General features: G+C 41.5%; 1 protein-coding gene across 1 annotated transcript in view; it reads right to left on the bottom strand.

Moving 5' to 3' along the window:
• Positions 1–14,463: 14,463 nt before the first annotated feature.
• The window catches only part of LOC137306053 (gremlin-1-like), a 67,670-nt gene continuing 64,025 nt past the window's right edge, over positions 14,464–18,108 (bottom strand). Inside the window, exon 2 of the mRNA XM_067975093.1 lies at positions 14,464–15,543. Coding sequence (XP_067831194.1) covers positions 15,051–15,542 — 492 coding nt within the window. The 5' untranslated portion in view covers position 15,543 and the 3' untranslated portion in view covers positions 14,464–15,050. The remainder of the gene's footprint in view (positions 15,544–18,108) is intronic.

Raw genomic sequence — 18,108 nt, 5'->3', positions numbered from 1 at the left:
GAGCGTCATATCCCGTTCTTACTGGGGCGTCTTTCAGCATCTGTAGGTGTCCATCGTGTTCCTCCTCGTCTGAGCAGACCCTGTGTATTCGCTGGGCCTGTCCATAGGGGATGGCCTCTTTGATGTGGTTAGGGTGGAAGCTGGAAAAGTGGAGCATCGTGAGGTTATCCGTGGGCTTGCGGTAGAGTGAGGTGCTGAGGTGCCCGTCTTTGATGGAGATTCGTGTGTCCAAGAAAGAAACTGATTCAGAGGAGTAGTCCATGGTGAGCTTGATGGTGGGATGGAACTTGTTGATGTTATCGTGTAGTCTCTTTAGTGATTCTTCGCCGTGGGTCGTCGATGTATCTGGTGTATAGCGTTGGTTGAAGGTCCTGTTGGAGGTCATTCTTACAGGATGTCACACTGGCATGGTGTTTGCGCAGTAACATACTGCATCATGAGTGGCAAGATTTGGGTTTGTGCCGTTGATTCCCTATACATTGAATTCCTGCTCTCACCTGGACATCATGGGTGAAGAAGGCTTGCCATTTCCCTAGTCAGAGGGTGGGCAGTTCCTGAGGCATCCTAGTGACATGTTACAGATCAGTGATGACAGCGACCTGGGAGCTGGGAATAATGTGTGGCATGTGGGAATTTAAAGGGGCTGCAAGATATCAGCAAGGCATTCAGGTCTTACAGGTGATGGAGAAAAGAACTGTGAGACCAATCCCTAGCTTTAGAAAACTAGGTTATGAAAAGACTGGAGAAACTTAGGCTTTCCAGACTTGAAAAGAGGTGAGTAAGATGATTAAAGGATTCAATAGGTAGATAGAGAGAAAGAAACTATTTCCTCTGGTGAGGGAGTCCAGAACTAGGGGACATAACCTTAAGGGGGTGATGTCAGGAAGCTCTTCTTCACACAAAGGATGGTGGAAATCTGGAACTCTTTCCCCCAAAAGACTGTTGAAGCTGGGAGTCAATTGAAAATTTTAAAACTAAGATTGATAGATTTTTGTTGGGTAAGGGGATTCAGGGATGTGGAACTAAGACAGGTAAATGAAGTTTAGATAGAGATTAGCCATGATCAAATTGAATGGCGGAACAGACTCGAGGGGCTGAATAGCCTACTCCTATTCCTATGTTCCTATATTACCTCATGCAATTATATAAGATAGTAAAGAGTATAGAAAAGGTAAATAAGGAACTCTAATTCAAATTTAATCTGGACAGTAGGTTAAGGGGTCACAGGTTCAAGCCAGCAAAAGACAAATTTAGGATTACTATCAGTAAGCTGTTCTTCGCAAAGAGTAATCAATAGGTGGAATGGATTTCTGGGTGGGATAGTGGCAGTAACAAACTTGAGATCATTTAATTTACCAGCTAGATGTTGTGATGGAGAAAGGCTGTAGGTTCTTTCTGGAGGTTGATGTTAGCGTTGCCTCCTCATTTTCTGTGTTCATGCACAAATCAATAACTAATGCACAAATATATTTTAAATTGTCAATATTAATAATGGGGTAGAATTTCCGCACTTCTCCCAATCTCTCACCGTAACTTTGGTGGGAAATCTATATATATATATATTTGCACTCCCTCTCGATCGTTTGCTCCCGATCGCCTCCCCTCACCTCCCAGGATCTACCCGAGGGCCGCTGCCAGTGAGGGAGCCGGCCCAACTTCGTTCTCATGGCACCAGTGACCTGCCTCTGGAGGCTTGATTGGCGTCCACAGCTCACCGGCACTATACTGTTGAGGCCTGAGGCCCAATTTAGGGTGAACCTCAGGCTTCCGGTGTTAGGTGCCCACTCACAGTGTGCTGCTCATTTCAGGCTTGAATCTTGTTAACATAACAGAGGCACAGTAATTATCCAGTGCTGCCCCAGGAATCATTTAATTTCAATTATACACTTATCCCTAAATATATCTCCTGTTTTCATTCAATTCCCTACACTGCTGATGAGGTCATTAACAGTCTTGAAACACAAGTACAGTATTCAAAATAATCGATAGAAATGAACAGGAAAAATAAAATAGATATTGGAGTTAAATGTAATTCTTTATAATGAGTTGATATCTGTCAGTCCTGATTGTGAATCTATCACAGTTGCCTCAGTGCTTGTTCCCAGCTGAGATTAACTCGCTCAGAAACAGGCCAAGGATCAAATCTGAAGCCTTACAGATCTGTACTGGTCAATAGCACACCAGGTGCTGCATTGAATCTGTGACTAATAATTCTATCACAATTATTGCCCTCCAGATCTTCCTACGGTAGTGTCACGACTGATGATATATCAGGCTTGATCCCCATAGAATTTACATAGATTACATAGAAATTACAAAATGGAAACAGGCCATTTAGTCCTACCAGTCCATGTTGAAGTTTATCCTCCCCATGAGCAGTATCCTAATCCCATATGCCGACCATGTTACATACCCCTTTATCCCCCGTTCCTTCAACGGGAGAACCTTCACCACACAGACTGCAGCGGTTCAAGAAGGCGGTTCACCACCACCTTCTCAAGGGCAATTAGGGATAGGCAATAAATGCTGGCCTCGCCAGCGAAGCCCACATCCCATGAACGAATTTTTAAAAAACACCTATCTAACTCATTCTTAAATGTTGACATGGTCTTTGCTTCAATCACTAACTCCAATAGTGCATTCCACAGCCTCACAAACCCTCTGTGTAAAAATATTTCTGCTGCTCTCTGTCCTAACTCTCTTAGATTTAATCTTATACCCATGTCCCTTCATTTTAGATGTCTCAACTACTGACCACAGTCCGTTTCTATCTCTGACCTATTCCTTCCTAATATTAAACACCACCATCAAATCAGCCCTCAATCTCCTCTGTTCTAACAAAAACAATCCCAATTTTTCAAGCCTTTCCTTGTATTTGTATTTCCTTATACCAGACAGAATCCTAGTGAATCTGTGCTGTACCCTCTCTATTGCCACAACATCCATCCTCCAGTGTGGAGCTCAGAAATGCACACGGTACGCCAACTGTGGTCTTACTAAGGTTTTATATAGATCCACCATTACATCTTAAAACCTTAAAACCTATTATTCGATTAGTCTTTTTATTGCTTTATCCATTCGAGGTGCTGCTTTTAATATCTTGTGAACCTAAACCCACAAATTCTTCTTCTTTTCCACATCACCCCTTTCAAAGTATAATTGTTACTTTTCTTTATAAGCAAAATGTACCACCCCGCACTTACTGACATTGAATTCCATTTGCCACTTTTTTGCCTGTTACACCATCTTATCAGTATCACCTTGCAGCATACTATTTTGTCCTTGTACAAGACCTTGGTCAGGCCTCAGTTGGAATACTGTGTCCAGTTTTGGTCTCCTCACATGGTGGAATGATATTGAGGCTTTGGAAAGGGTGCAGCAGAGGGCCATTAGACTAATTCCCAATTTGAAGCATCTTAGTTATCAAGATAGGCTAAAAGAGCTGGGACTGAATGCTTTAGAGAAGCGTAGACTTAGGGGTGATCTGATCGAGGTTTATAAGATGATGAAGGGAATAGATTGTATTCGAGTTGACAGTTTGTTTCAATTAAAAAGGTTAGGCAGAACCAGGGGTTACAATTTTAAGTTGTATAAGGCCAGATCTAGGTTAGATGTCAGAAGGTGGTTCTTTCCCCCAGAGAGTAGTGGACCTCTGGAACAAGCTGCCTGCTCTTGCGGTGGATGCCAATTCGCCGAATTCCTTCAAGTGAGAGCTGGACCTGTTTCTGGCTGGGATGGAGATCACCTCGTACAAAAGGTAGGTACTGCATAGAATTATCAGGGCCAGAGTAATCTCCTGGATTAGTTTTGATCACCTAAGGAGTCGGAGAGGAATTTCTCAGATTTTTTAATCCCCGATTGGACTGGGTTTTTGTCTTGTTTTTTGATCTCCCAGGAGATCACATGGATTTGGGTGGGATGGAGAGTGTATATATGTACACAAGGTATCACAATTGTGTGGGACAGGATGGATGGACCAGAGGGTCTTTTCCTGTCCGTCATTGTTCGTATATGTTTGTATGTTCCTGTGTTCCTCAGAATTATTTATTATACCTCTTATTGTCTTCAAATGTGGACAGCACTCCCTCTAGCCCTATATCTAAATCACTGATATACACAGTGAGCAGAAGCAGTCCCAGAACTGAACCCTGTGGGACACCGCTACCCACTTCCAACCACTCTGAGAATCTGCCCTTCACTCCTACTCTTTGTTTCCTCCCTTCTAACCAATTTTAATCTAATTTTCTGTCCCTCCCCTAACTCTATACCCCTTAATCTTTTCCAATAGTGTCCTTTGTGGTACCTTGTTAAAGGCTTTCTGAAAGTCTATGTACACTACATCCACTGCATTTTCCCCATCCACCATATTTGTCACCTCCTCAAAGAACTCTATCAGGTTTGTCAAATTTGATCTTCCTTTCTGAAATCTGGGTTGGCTGTTTCTAATTATTTTTTCTTCATCTAGATACTTACTAATTTTATCTATAATTAAGGATTTCAAAACTTTCCCCACCACAGATGTTAAACTAACGTGCCTGTAAGTACCCGGATTACCTCTGTGTTCCTTTTTGAAAATAGGTGTTACATTGGCCACTCTCCAGTCCAATACACACATCCACTCTCAATAGAATCCCAAAATTCTCTTTGGCCTCTGCGATTTCTCTTCTCATTTCCCTCAGGATCTTTGGGTGTATCCTCTCTGGACCCAGCACTTCGTCCTCCTTTAACTTATCTAACTTATCTAACTGCTTTCTACATTACAGCAGTGACTACAGTAATTCATTGGCTGTGAAGCTCTTTGGGATGTCCTCAGGTCATGAAAGGCACTGTATAAATACAAGTCTTTCTTTCTTTCTTTCATTCATAATAATATTTCATCTCGCTTCCTTAATATCCTTCTCATTTCAAAACACTGATGTGAAGTATTTGTTAAGTATCCCCACAATTTTCATTCAGCCTCTACGAATTAACTATCCTCTCCTCTCAGGCATCCTGCCTCACATTTAACAATTCTCTTTTTTCTAATATATTTGTAGAAATACATTATCGCTCTTTTTAATATTTTATGAGATTCTCTCCTCATACTGCTTCCATCCTTTCCTCATACCCCTAATAGGAACATAGAAACAGGAGTAGTTCGTTCAGCCCCTCGAGTCTGTTCCGCTATACAATTAGATCATGGCTGATCAGCAACTCAACTCCATTTACCCACTATTGATCCACATCACTTGATGCCCTTACCTAATAAAAGTCTGTTGATCTCAGTCTTGAAAATTTTAATTGACCTAGATTCTACAGGTTTTTTGGGGGGTGAGAATTCCTGATTTCCACTATCCTTTCTGTGAAAAAGTGCTTCCAAATTTCACTCCTAAATGGCCTAGCTCTAATTTTAAGATTGTGCTCCCGTGCTCCCTTGTTCTGGATTCCCCTACCAGAGGAAATAGTTTTTCTCTATCTATCCTATCGAATCCTTTTATCTGAAAGACTTAAAGTAGATCAACCCTCAGTCTTCTAAACTCGAGGTGATACAAGCCAAGTTTATGCAACCGGGCCTCATAATTTAACCCTTTAAGCTCTTGTCTAATTTTGGTGAATCTACGCTGTACCCTCTCCAAGGCAAATATATCCTTCCTGAGATGTGGTGCCCAAAACTGAACACTATACTCCAGATAGGGTCTAACCAAGGCTCCTAGCAACTGCTGCATAATTTCTACACTTGACCTCTTTCATTATTTTCTCATATTCTTTCATTTTTAAAATTGTTTTTATCATACTTAAAGATCTCATATGTCCTCTTCAATTTTAGTTTGCTTCCAACCTCTTTATTTATCCACAGTATCCTGGAACTTGAAGTAGTCTCTTTTTTAATGGTATATATTCATTCTGCACTACATTTTAAAAGTATCCCATTGTTCATCTATGGTTCTATTTGTCAATTTCTCGTTCTAGCTCCCTCTCTGGGCACATCTTCATGCCTGAAACCGGCCGCCGAGGAATTGATACCCCTCGAAGGTTAAACGATGCAATTGGATCAGACTCTGAAGGTACGTTAGTGCAGACAACACAACAATAATATGGTATATCAACAAACAGGGTCTTAGTCCCTCTGTCAGGAAACAGTGTTGACTACCCAATGGTCAGCAGTCAAGGAGGGACACTAGACCAACACTTAACTGGGGGGGTTAAGCATGATTACTCATGCCCCAAGTGGTTTCGCAGTCCACTTAGATCAGCAGATGATCCACCCAGTGGTTATAACATTAAATAGAAGAAATTAATTCAGAGGTATGCCATTCTGAATTTTGGGGTTATCAATTAACAGAATTTTTCATGGCACAGACCAACTCTCAAGGACTGCGGACGAATTCACTTACAGGTTGGACTAGTTGTCTTTTTCTTGGAAGCTAATGTTTCTGTATTCATTTCTTCTATTTCCCCTAAACCCCAGGAGATTAAAGCAAATGGGCAATTTTGATTCTGACAAACCTCACTGATCTCAGAAACAGCAGTGTGACAGCAATCTTGCTTCCTCAGAGGAGGGATCTTCTTTCTGAACAATCAAGTCATGTTTTCCATCCATACCTGACCAGTTTCCATTTGATCCTATGGCTGTTGCTCCCTAGAGGTGGGTCTTCCAGTCACAGTGCTGGATAAGAACACAAGATCTTGGTCAAAATCCTGGAACTCCCTACCTAACAGCACTGTGGGAGAACCTTCACCACACGGACTGCAGCGGTTTAAGAAGGAGGCTCACCACCACCTTCTTAAGGTCAATTAGGGATGGGCAATAAATGCTGGCCTTGCCAGCGATGCCCACATCCCATGAATGAATAAAAAAAGAGAACGTAAAAAATAGGAGCACAAGTAGGCCATAGGGCCCCTCGAGCCTGCCCCGCTGATCTTCTACCTCAACTCCACTTTCCCGCCTTATCCCCATATCCATTCATTCCCTTCGTGTCCACAAATCTATCGATCTCAGTCTTGAATATACTCAATGGCTGAGCATCCACAGCCCTCAGGGGTAGAGAATTCCAAAGATTCACAACCCTCTGAAGAAATTCCTCCTCATCTCGGTCCTAAATGGCCGACCTCTTATCCTAAGACTATGCCCCCTAGTTCTAGACTCTCCAGCCAGGGGAAACAGTCTCTCAGCATCTGCCCTGTCAACCCTCTAAGAATTTTATACGTTTCAATGAGATCACCTCTTTTTCTTCTAAACTCCAGAGAATATAGGCCCATTCTACTCAATCTCTTCTCATAGGACAACCATTTCATCCAAGGAATCAATCTAGTGAACCTTTGTTGCACCCCCTCTACGGCAAGTACATCTTTCCTTAGGTAAGGAGACCAAAACTGTACACAGTACTCCAGGTGCGGTCTCACCAGAGCCCTATATAATTGCAGCAAGACCTCTTTACTCTTATACTCCAACCCCATGTCTATAAAGGCTAGCATACCATTTGCCTTCTTAATTGTTTGCTGTACCTGCATGTTAACTTTCTGTGATTCGTGTACAAGGACAGCCAAATCCATCCGACTAATAACATTTCTTAGTCTCTCACCTGTTAAAAATATTCTGCTTTTCTATTCTTCCAAGTGGATAATTTCACATTTCCCCACATTATACTCCATCTGCCACCTTCTCGCCCATTCATTTAACCTGTCTATATCTCTTTGCAGCCTCATTGCGTCCTCCTCCCAGCTTACTTTTCCACCTAGCTTTGTATTGTCAGCAAACTTGGATACATTACACTCGGTCCCCTCATCTAAGTCATTGATATATATTGTAAACAGCTGAGGCCCAAGCACTGATCCTTGCAGCACCCCACTAGTTACAACCTGAAAATGACCTATTTATTCCTACTATTTTCTGTCCATTAACCAATCCTCAATCCATGCTAATATATTACCCCCAATTCCATGACCCCCTAATGCCTTCTAGAAAACTTCCAATAAATTGAGGTTATAACATGAAATGGAAAGGATTCATTCAGTGGTGGTCCATGGGGGAAGTTGAAACCATCTGAACTATGAAGCCTATCTGGTTTTGGCATATTTCCAACACTTGGCATTCTTCCATCTGAGAGTAAGTTCTGTTTGTGTTCATATGGCAGCAATCATGGCTTTCCACAAGCCCATCCAAACAATTCTCTCAAGGTTCATCCCCTTAATTTCTCACTCTAAGGAGTGTGAAAATGAAATCCCTTTCATTCTCCTTTAGTCCCTCCAATGCATTTAAATCTTATTCTGAGCAACTGAAATATCCTCCCTTTGAAGCTTTGATTTCATTCTTCAAATGCAAGCAGCATCCACATACTGAAATTCCACCTGACTTTCCCCTCAGTCCCTTGATTTTCATATTCTTTCTGGGTGATCAGGTCAAAATGAATTGGTGTTCTGTGGCTGGGGCATATCCTTTCTGCGGGGAGGTGTGAAGTCACAAGGGTGATGTCATCCAAGTCAAAACTTCTTATAAGAAACATTGGCCCTTTGGGATTTCCCTGTTTTTGGAACATAATTGTTTCGGTAAAGCGATTGGTCCGTAGAAGGCGTCTGGATTCCAGAAGTGAAGAAAGATCTACAAGGTTCATCGTTCTTTCCCATCAAAGTGGGAGATGAAAACTGGCAATGGAACGTTTTTTCAATTTCCTCCCACATATCACTAGATTCAGGAATTCTCAGGTTAGGGCAGCCCAGAGGCAGAGCAAACTCCCTTCACTCCACCCCAACAATATTACTTAACACCAACCTCATGGACCACATTGTAAATATCCCTCTCCAAACCAGCTATCATTATGGCCTGTCTGTGTGAGAGTGCCAACTCAGTAACTAAATTGTAGACAGCTTGTAGAATGAACTCACCCAGTGGAAACTGGGTTAAAATTGGCCAAATCAATTTAATGTTAGGAAGAGAAACCAGCCTTTCATCCCATCACTATAGGTTGGACTTGATCTCAGGTCACAGATGTCAAAGGACATTTTTCTAACCAAGCATACTGCTCTACTTCATCTATTGATAATTACATTACAGTTTTGTTAAACTCCTGTTGAACTGCATCAGTTTTATAAATAGATATGACAGAATGTGATGGCGCTGTGAAATTTTATTTTCTGAGCAGTAAATAAAGTTAGCGAGGACAGATAGAAATGTTATGCTGTATTGAAGGCATTTCATTTAAATCTAAATACAGCTTTATGATAGTATACAGATTAAGCATATACATGTATCATTCATGCTGTGAATAATATTGTTGTGAAATACTAAAAATGTACAATTTACAAGTTAAGGTGTTTTCATTGTGGGAGAGTTTGTACCAGGAATAATGGTGGAACTTGAGGTCACAACCCTTTCTGCTCAGGTCTGATTTATTTCATTGTTGTTTCACTAAGTCTCATGTTAAGAATAATTGAGAGGTCAAGGTTGATTACAAGAGATTACCTGGTTCTGATGAAGGGTCCACACCTGAAATGTTAACTTGTTTGTTCTCTCCACAGATGCTAACTGACTTGCTGAGCCTTTCCAGTATTTTCTGTTTTTATTCTGATGGCTAGTTTGGTTAATATGGAGATTTTCCAAGAAGAAACAGTATTGCCACATCAATCTTGACAAAGAACGTTCCTGAACTTTTAACGTATGGCCTGAATTTCTATTGGTCAGGTGTAGTGTTACATGTACTTTTAACAGTAGATGCCAGGACAGTTCACTGTCTTACATGTGTTGAATATAATTCTAATGGAAACTGTGAGGTACTGTGTATAATTCACAACTAACAAATCCTAACTGAGTTACGTGAACAATTCTTACTGGTGATCTCTATATAACAAGTACCAGCAAGTGAGTACAAATCAGTAATTCAACCAAGGGATTTCGATAATTTCAATAATCCATGAGAACAAAACTCAAACAAGTGACAAACTTCACCTGACCCCTAAAACAAAATTACTATCTTTTTAACTTACCGCTACGATATATAGCACAAATGAACCTCCCATTGCAGCGTTTCCAGTAAGTTGGACAAGTTGTTTTAGAACATCAGGAGCGTGTAACATACAATGTATTATTCTGCTGCTAATGTGAAACTGTGTTTAAGTTAGCTTGTCCTTTCAAGGCCACAAAGTCTAATTGCTGTAATTGGGCACATCCTGAAGTTAAGTGCTGTTAATGGCAGACATTTGCCAATTAACAGATGCTTGTAAATTTCTAGCTTTAGACCAGAAGGAACTAGCAGGAAAGGAATGCCATTCTTTTTCTTTTCTTTCATCCTCTGGACAATTAAGCATGACATCTGATGCAAGACAAATGAACACAAAATGCAATATGTTCAGCACTAAAACTATCTCTGAGTCCCTCACCATCAACATCTTGGGGGTTACTATTGACCAGAAGGTTAACCGCACCAGCCTTACAAGAGCAGGAAAGAGGCTGGATATTCTGCGACAAGTGGCTCACCTCCTCATCCATCAAAGCCTCTCCACCATCTGCAAGGTTCAAGTCCGGAGCGTGATGGAATACTCACAACTCGCCTGAATGGGTCCAGCCACAACAAACTAAAGAAGCTCGACACCATCCAGGATAGAGCAGTTTGTTTGATTAGCACCCCAACACTGGACATGACATTTCCCCCTCTCCATCACCGCCTTTCTGTGGTTGCAGTATGTCGTATCTACAGGATGCAATGCAGCAACTTACCAAGGTTACTTCAATAGCAACTCCTTCCACTATGACCTCTACCACAAAGAGAGACAAGAACAGCAATGTAGTGGGAACATCATCACCTCCACGTTCCCCTCCAAGTCACACACCATGCTGATTTGGACATATATCATCATTCCTTCATCGCCACTGAGCTTATGCTCCCTCCCACCTCAAGGAATTTCAGGGCCAGTGTATATCCTATATGGTGTTTATTATATAGAGGATAACATACATAGTATTTATTATACAGATGAGAACATACATGATGCTCATTGTATAGAGGATAACATACACAGTGCTTATTATGTAGAGGATAACATACATGGTGCATATTATATGGAGGATAACATACACTGTATATCATACAAAAGATAACATACATAGTATAATTATATAGAGGATAACACACACAATGCATATTCCATAGAAAATAACATATACAGTCTATATACCAAGGATAATGTACACCTTATATATTATGCAGGCAATAGCATAAAGTGTATATTATAGGGGATAACATACACTATGTATATTATAAAGAGAATATCATATGCATATTATATAGATAATAACATACTGTGTATATTATATAAGATTAACAAAAAGTTAATAACACATATGGTATATATTATAGGCTATAACATAATCAGTAGATATATTATAAATGAGTGTGCTATCAAGTGGCACTGACTCATCAGTAGCCTGCTCACTAATGCTCAGTTTGGATTCCGCCAGGACCACTAGGCTGCAGACCTCATTACAGCCTTGGTCCAACATGGACAAAAAAGCTGGATTCCAGAGGTGAGGTGAGAGTGAGTGCCTTTGACATCAAGGCAGCATTCAATAGTGTGTGGAATCAAGGAGCCTTGTAAAACTGAAATCAATGGGGATCATGTGGCAAACTCTCCAGTGGTCGGAGTCATACCTAGCACAAAGGAAGATGGTAGTGGCTGTTGAAGGCTAATCATCTCAGCCCCAGGACATTGCTGCAGGAGTTTCTCAGGGCAGCGTCCTAGGCCCAACTATCTTCAGCTGCTTCATCAGTGACCTCCCCTCCTATCATAAGGTCAGAAGCGGGGATGTTCGCTGATGATTGTACAATGTTCCGCTCCATTCGCAATTCCTCAGATAATGAAGCAATCCATGCCTGTATGCAGCATGACTTAGACAACATCCAGGCTTGGGCTGATAAGTGGCAAGTAACATTTGTAGGGAATTCCTTATTCTGTGTGATTCTTGGACACTGGACGAATAGTCAAGCAAAGAAAGTCGCCCTCACTCACGGTAGTTTCGTTAATCAAAAGTAATTATTTAATGATGTTATCATTCATACGAGCATTCATGAAGCAAAATCAAACCATACAAATGACTTTCCTTTGTAAAATCCCGCTTTACACTTAATTCGCAACGTTAATATGTAATGACTTAACAATTCATACACACATCAGGCAAATCATTAATACATCTACAACCTTTAAACCAAGGCTTTTGCTCATTGGGCCTGAAGGTTGATCAGCTCTTCAGAACTCGAGGTCCTCTTCTTGCTTGTTCAACTGCAGTGTGCGTTCCTTGTGACTGCCAGGTGGTGAAAAAAAAGAGACTGTTCGTCTCTCAAAATCTTTTTTTTACCAATAAGACCTAGGATTGGGGAGGGTCACTCTTTTTGTCCAATCTCTCCCTGCCTCAATCATTAACATACTTCAATGAGTATGTTAGGCTTCGATCAAGTGACTGGAGACCCTTTGAGGTAGAAAAGACCATGTGCTCAAACGATGGGTTGTAAAAGGCACCTTTACAATCTGTTTATGGCCTTTCATATAGAGATAGCCCCTTTACATTTCTGCACCCAGACATTCTTAATGTCCTGACATCTCCAATTTTGATTGCTTCAGTGGCTTCAAATCCATTCCTTATTCCATTTGACCATATGCTGGATGCAATACTATTTGATGTTTTACAAATCCCAGTTCTTTGGAACAGATTACCAGATAGGAATGAGAAGCCCATGCTTTTTTTCACACCTATCACTGCTTTCCTGATCCGAAGCCTTTGATGTATGTTCTTGTTGCCTTTTCTTACATTACCCCCTGCTGTGTTGAAAAGTTTGTGCTTCCAAAAGCCCATGTGTTTTGAAAGCCTGACAACACTTTAAGCTCAATATTATCCATTATCCATCCAGCTCATGTATTTAATAATCTAGATATCTATCTGCAGTACAATGTCTTCGATCCCGAAACTCAGACTTCTCCAATGCCATCAGTGACAGTGCGGGATAAACAGGATTTGCGAGAACAGATTTACCACATTACTGTGTTTGTAGATTTTCAAATGTCTTTGTTTAAAAGGGGTACAGTTAACCCTTTCCTTCAAATAGTTTTTGTTAAAGGGTTTTGAATCCTACACATTCGTGCCACATAAGTGTCAGGTAATGACCATCTCCAACATGATAGAGTCTAACCACCTCCCCTTGACATTCAATGTCATTACCATCATCAAATTCCCCACCGTAAATATCCTGGGAGTTACCATTGACCAGAAACTCAACTGGACCAGCCACATAATTACCGTGGCTACAAGAGCAGGTCAGAGGCTGGGTATTCTGTGACAATTGGCTCACTTCCTGACTTCCCAAATCCTTTCCACCATCTACAAGGCACAAGTCAGGAGTGTGATGGAATACTCTCCACTTGCCTGGATGAGTGCAGCTCCAACACTCAAGAAGCTCGACACCATCCAGGACAAAGCAGCCCGCTTGATTGTAACCCCATCCACCACCTTAAACATCCACTCCCTTCACCACCGGCGCACAGTGGCTGCAGTGTTTACTACCCACAGGCTTCACTGCAGCAACTCGCCAAGGCTTCTTCGACAGCGCCTCCCAAATCCATGACCTGCACCACCTAGGATAAGGGCAGTGGGTGCATGGGAACACAATCACCTCCAAGTCACACACCATCCTGACTTCGACATATATCGCCTTTCCTTCATTGTCACTGGGTCAAAATCCTGGAACTCCCTACCCAACAGCATTTTGGAAGCACTTTCACCACACAGACTGCAGCGGTTCAAGAAGGCGGCCTTCTGAAGGGGCAACTAGGGACGGGCAATAAATGCCGAACCTAACTAGCGACGCCCAAATCCCGAGAATGAATTTTAAAAATATTTATAGGTATTTCACACTTGCTCAGTACAAATTCATAATTTACTGTAATTAGGGCAAATTACTTGTTGGAGCAAGTGATTTTTTATTGCTTAGATCTGCTCAGAAACTACATCTGGAATTTTTTTGCAAAATTGCTAAACTCTGATAGCAAATTGCATGACATGTGGGATCGGTCACAGGATTTTGCACTGTGCCATATTACTTGCCAGAATCATAAGGATACATAACTTTTTTTTTTAACTAATAGAAAGTTTTTGAAAGTATGCATTTCATTATCAGAAACTGCTCTGAGACCAGAATTGTCCCTGTGACATGATAAAGAAAGAGATACAAGCAACTACATTCTGATCAGTATAATTTAATTAATACCTCACCTGGAGATTAAGCTTCCATTTTTTTCCTTTAGTTACTAGTTAGGCTAGTCACTCACTGAGTTTAGTAGTCGGCCAATGATTGTTTATATCCTAAATCATTTAACCATATCCTTACCTCTCTGATCTACGTGATAAGACAAGTAGCCAACTAGATTTGCAATGTTTCAAATTTAGTAGCCTGGGGCTTCTGTAAATTCCATACCTTGATTTCATTGAGAAAACATCCTCACTCATGGTATAACAATTTGGTATTTATTGGTTATTGTGATTTCAAATGATAGCACAGCACCCCCTCCCTTCAAAAAATAAGATACAGTAGCATGCTTACAAAATTAAAAGCATTGTCTAAAATCAAAGAAAGCAGTAGCTCAGAGGAGCTAATGTTGGATCCGGTCTCGAGTCCTTCACAGAGCAGCTAAGTGAATGCTCAGAAGTAGCCTTATCAGAAACAGCTCAATTGCTAAGGAAGCATTTTTCAATCATAAATACCTATCTGTACGAATTCTCTTTTTGACCAACGAATAGTAATTTCTTCATGGTAGATTATCACACTTTCCTTTGTAAAAAAAAAACTTCTTGATATTTTTAGACTCTTTTTGACACTGATTTTACATTTACATAATTTAACATGACTTCTTTAAACAGCTGCCAACTGCAAGAATATGTTTGGTTCCACCCTAATGGGTGGCATTTATACCCACTTTGGATTACTTCCGCCCATTATTTTATCGGCTTTTGGGCCAGGTTTATAAAGTGCTACTCTGAAAACAGACAGCAGCTTTTCTACAACTCAATGTTCGCGCCAGCCCACCCCCACCTAGTCCAAGACTATGGAGATACAACGACACTCCTTCACCAGCTGAATCCGTCTGCGTTTGGATGGAGGATGAAGGCTGGGGCAGTTGAAAGTGACAGTGACGGTATTGAACTTTTTGGGCTTGCAAAAGGAGCAGGAGCGGAACGGCTCCCCACCGTGTTCGTGGCTCGGGATGTAGAACGAGTTGCATTGTCCGTAACAGAAACGGTTGATCACAGTGCGGCTGATGCAACCGTCCTCCTTCAGAGTTTGAATGAGAGGGTGAGACTTACACCAGTCCCTGCGCACATAACGCCGCTCAGTAACGATCAGAGCTGCCTGGCTAGAGTCCAAAACGTCTTCTTTATCCTTTGTCTTTCTCGGCCGGCCTGGACCTCCACGATGTCCTTTACCAGGGGAGGGAACAGCGCCAGGAGCTCCTCCACGGTCAGCAGTCTCTTCACCGCACAAAAGTCCAGATATGATTAATAAAACCAGGATACTGTAAAACATTCTGCAAAAAGAACAGAAAGAACATTAGAGAGATTGATGGAAGCAGCGTTATTGGCAACAAAAGGGATTTCATTCATCGCAGTAGCGCACTGATTAATTTGCTCACATCAAATTACTTTGTGTACTTTTTGAACATTGATGTTATCCCATTTTAACTTAGTACCTAAAGGAATCTTACATCAATGCATTAACAACTGTGCTACAACAGAAAATAAAACCCTCAAGGAAACGGTCTAGCTAATAGGACCCCACTAAAAGAGGGAATTCATCATAGGATCCCTTTTAAAGAGGGACACTAACCATCGTATTGATTTATATTTCCCCATTCCCTCCATACAACAGCAACGGCTTGCATTTATATTGTGCTTTTAAAGAAGTAAAACATCCCAAGATGCTTCACAGGGGCGTTATCGAACAAAATTTGACACCGAGCCACATAAGGAGATTTAAGGACAGTAGACCAAAAGACTTAAGGAGCTTCTTAAAGGAGGAGAGAGAGAGAGAGAGAGATGGAGAGGCAGAGAGGTTTAGGGGGGGAATTCCAGAGCTTAGGCCCTAGTAAGCTGAAGGCACGGCCATCAATGGTAGAATGAAGAAAATCAGGGATGTGCAAGATGCCAGAATTGGAGGAAGGCAGAGATCTTAGATACCCTCCTTAGATATGGGGATGGTGCCGGAGGACTGGAGGATTGCAAATGTTAGAGAACTGGGTGTGCACATACACAAATCTTTGAAGGTGGCAGGACAAGTTGAGAAGGCTGTTAAAAAAACATATAGGACCCTGGGCTTTATTAATATAGGCATAGAGTACAAAAGCAAGGAAGTTATGCTAATCCTTTATAAATCACTGGTTAGGCCTCAGCTGAAGTATTGTGTTCCATTCTGGGCACCACACTTTAGGAAGGATGTCGAGGGCTTAGAGAGGATGCAGAAGAGATTTATTAGAATGGTGCCAGGGATGAGGGACTTCAGTTATGTGGAGAGACTGGAGAAGCTGGGGTTGTTCTCTTCAGAACAAAGAAGGTTAAGGGGAAATTTGATAGAGGTGTTCCAAATCATGAAGGGTTTTGACAGAGTAAATAAGGAGAAACTGTTTCCAGTGGCAGAAGGGTCGGTAACCAGAGGACACAGATTTAAGGTGATCGGCAAAAGAGCCAGAGGCGACATGAGGAAACATTTTTTTAAGCAGATCTGGAATGCACTGCCTGAAAGGATGGTGCAAACAGTTTCAATAGTAACTTTCAAAAGGGAATTGGATAAATACTTGAAGGGAAAAAATTTAAAGGGCTATGGGGAAAGAGTCGGGGAATGGGCCTAAATGAATAGCTCTTTCAAAGAGCCAGCACAGGCACGAAGGGCCGAATGGCCTTCTCCTGTGCTGTACCTACCGTGATCTTGGAGGACTGTAGGGCTAGAGGAAGTCACAGAGATAGGGAGGGACGAGACCATGGAGGCATTTGAATTTTAAAATCGAGGCGTTGCCAGACCGGGAGCCAATGTGGGTCAGCGAGCACAGCGGTGATGGGTGAACAGGACTTGGTGTGAGTTAGGATACAGGCAGAATAGTGGAAATTCCTTTTAGGACACTATGGAGGGGGATGTTGAATCACACTGGTGCATTTGAGTACCTCGAGATCGCATTAGCAACGGATCATTCTGCTAATGCTGTCCAGCAATAAGACTTTAGCCTGCGAGGTAGTTTACCCAAGATTAATTAGAAACTCAACCTTACTATGAAGCTGCACAGAATTCAGCTGCTGGGTCATTAACACAAAGCAGCAGATGGAAAATGTTGATGTAATTCGCACAAATGTCAAAAGCTGCCTAATTTGAAACAGAACATCACAAATGCATTTACAAAAAAGTGTACTGTAAGAAGGATGTAAACATGCAGTAATCACTGTAAACAATCAGGGCCCGAGGGAAGCACTGAACTCACACCATTTATTCCTTCTTTAAGTATGACAGCTTCTTTAGGTGTTAGCCGTGGCTCAGTTGGCAGCACTCTTGCCTCTGAGTTCACAATCCCACTCCAGAAACTGAAACACATAATCTAGGCCAACACTCCAGTGCAATACTGAGGGAGTGCTGCACTGTCGGAGGTGTTACTTTTCAACGTTAAACCAAGGCATCTGCCCTCTCAGGTGGGCATAGAATATCCCATGGCACTATTTCAATGAAGTGCAGGGGAGTTCTCCCAGGTGTTTTAGCCAACATTTATCACTAAAACAGATGATCTGCTCATTGTCTCATTGCTGTTTGTGGGACCTTGCTGTGTGCAAATTGGCCCCTACATTACAACAGTGACTTCATTTCAAAAGTGCTTCGTTGGTTGTAAAGCGTTTGGGACATCCTGTTGTAAATGGTGCGATATCAATGCAAGTTATTTCTTTCATTCTATGAAAATTATAGTTTCAACCATTGATGTACATTAGGCATGTTTAAGAATGTGCAATTGTGGAAGCTTTTCAGTTTGAAAAGTGACTTATACTGATATCATAAAAATGCATTCAAAAAGGTACAGAAAATACAATGCAGGTCTCAGTGGGGATAATTTTTTTTTAAA

Source organism: Heptranchias perlo, chromosome 41 (assembly GCF_035084215.1).
Source record: "Heptranchias perlo isolate sHepPer1 chromosome 41, sHepPer1.hap1, whole genome shotgun sequence".
Classification (NCBI taxonomy): Eukaryota; Metazoa; Chordata; class Chondrichthyes; order Hexanchiformes; family Hexanchidae; genus Heptranchias; species Heptranchias perlo.
Note: the sequence above shows the minus strand (reverse complement) of the source record. Positions and strands in the feature narration are given on the sequence as shown.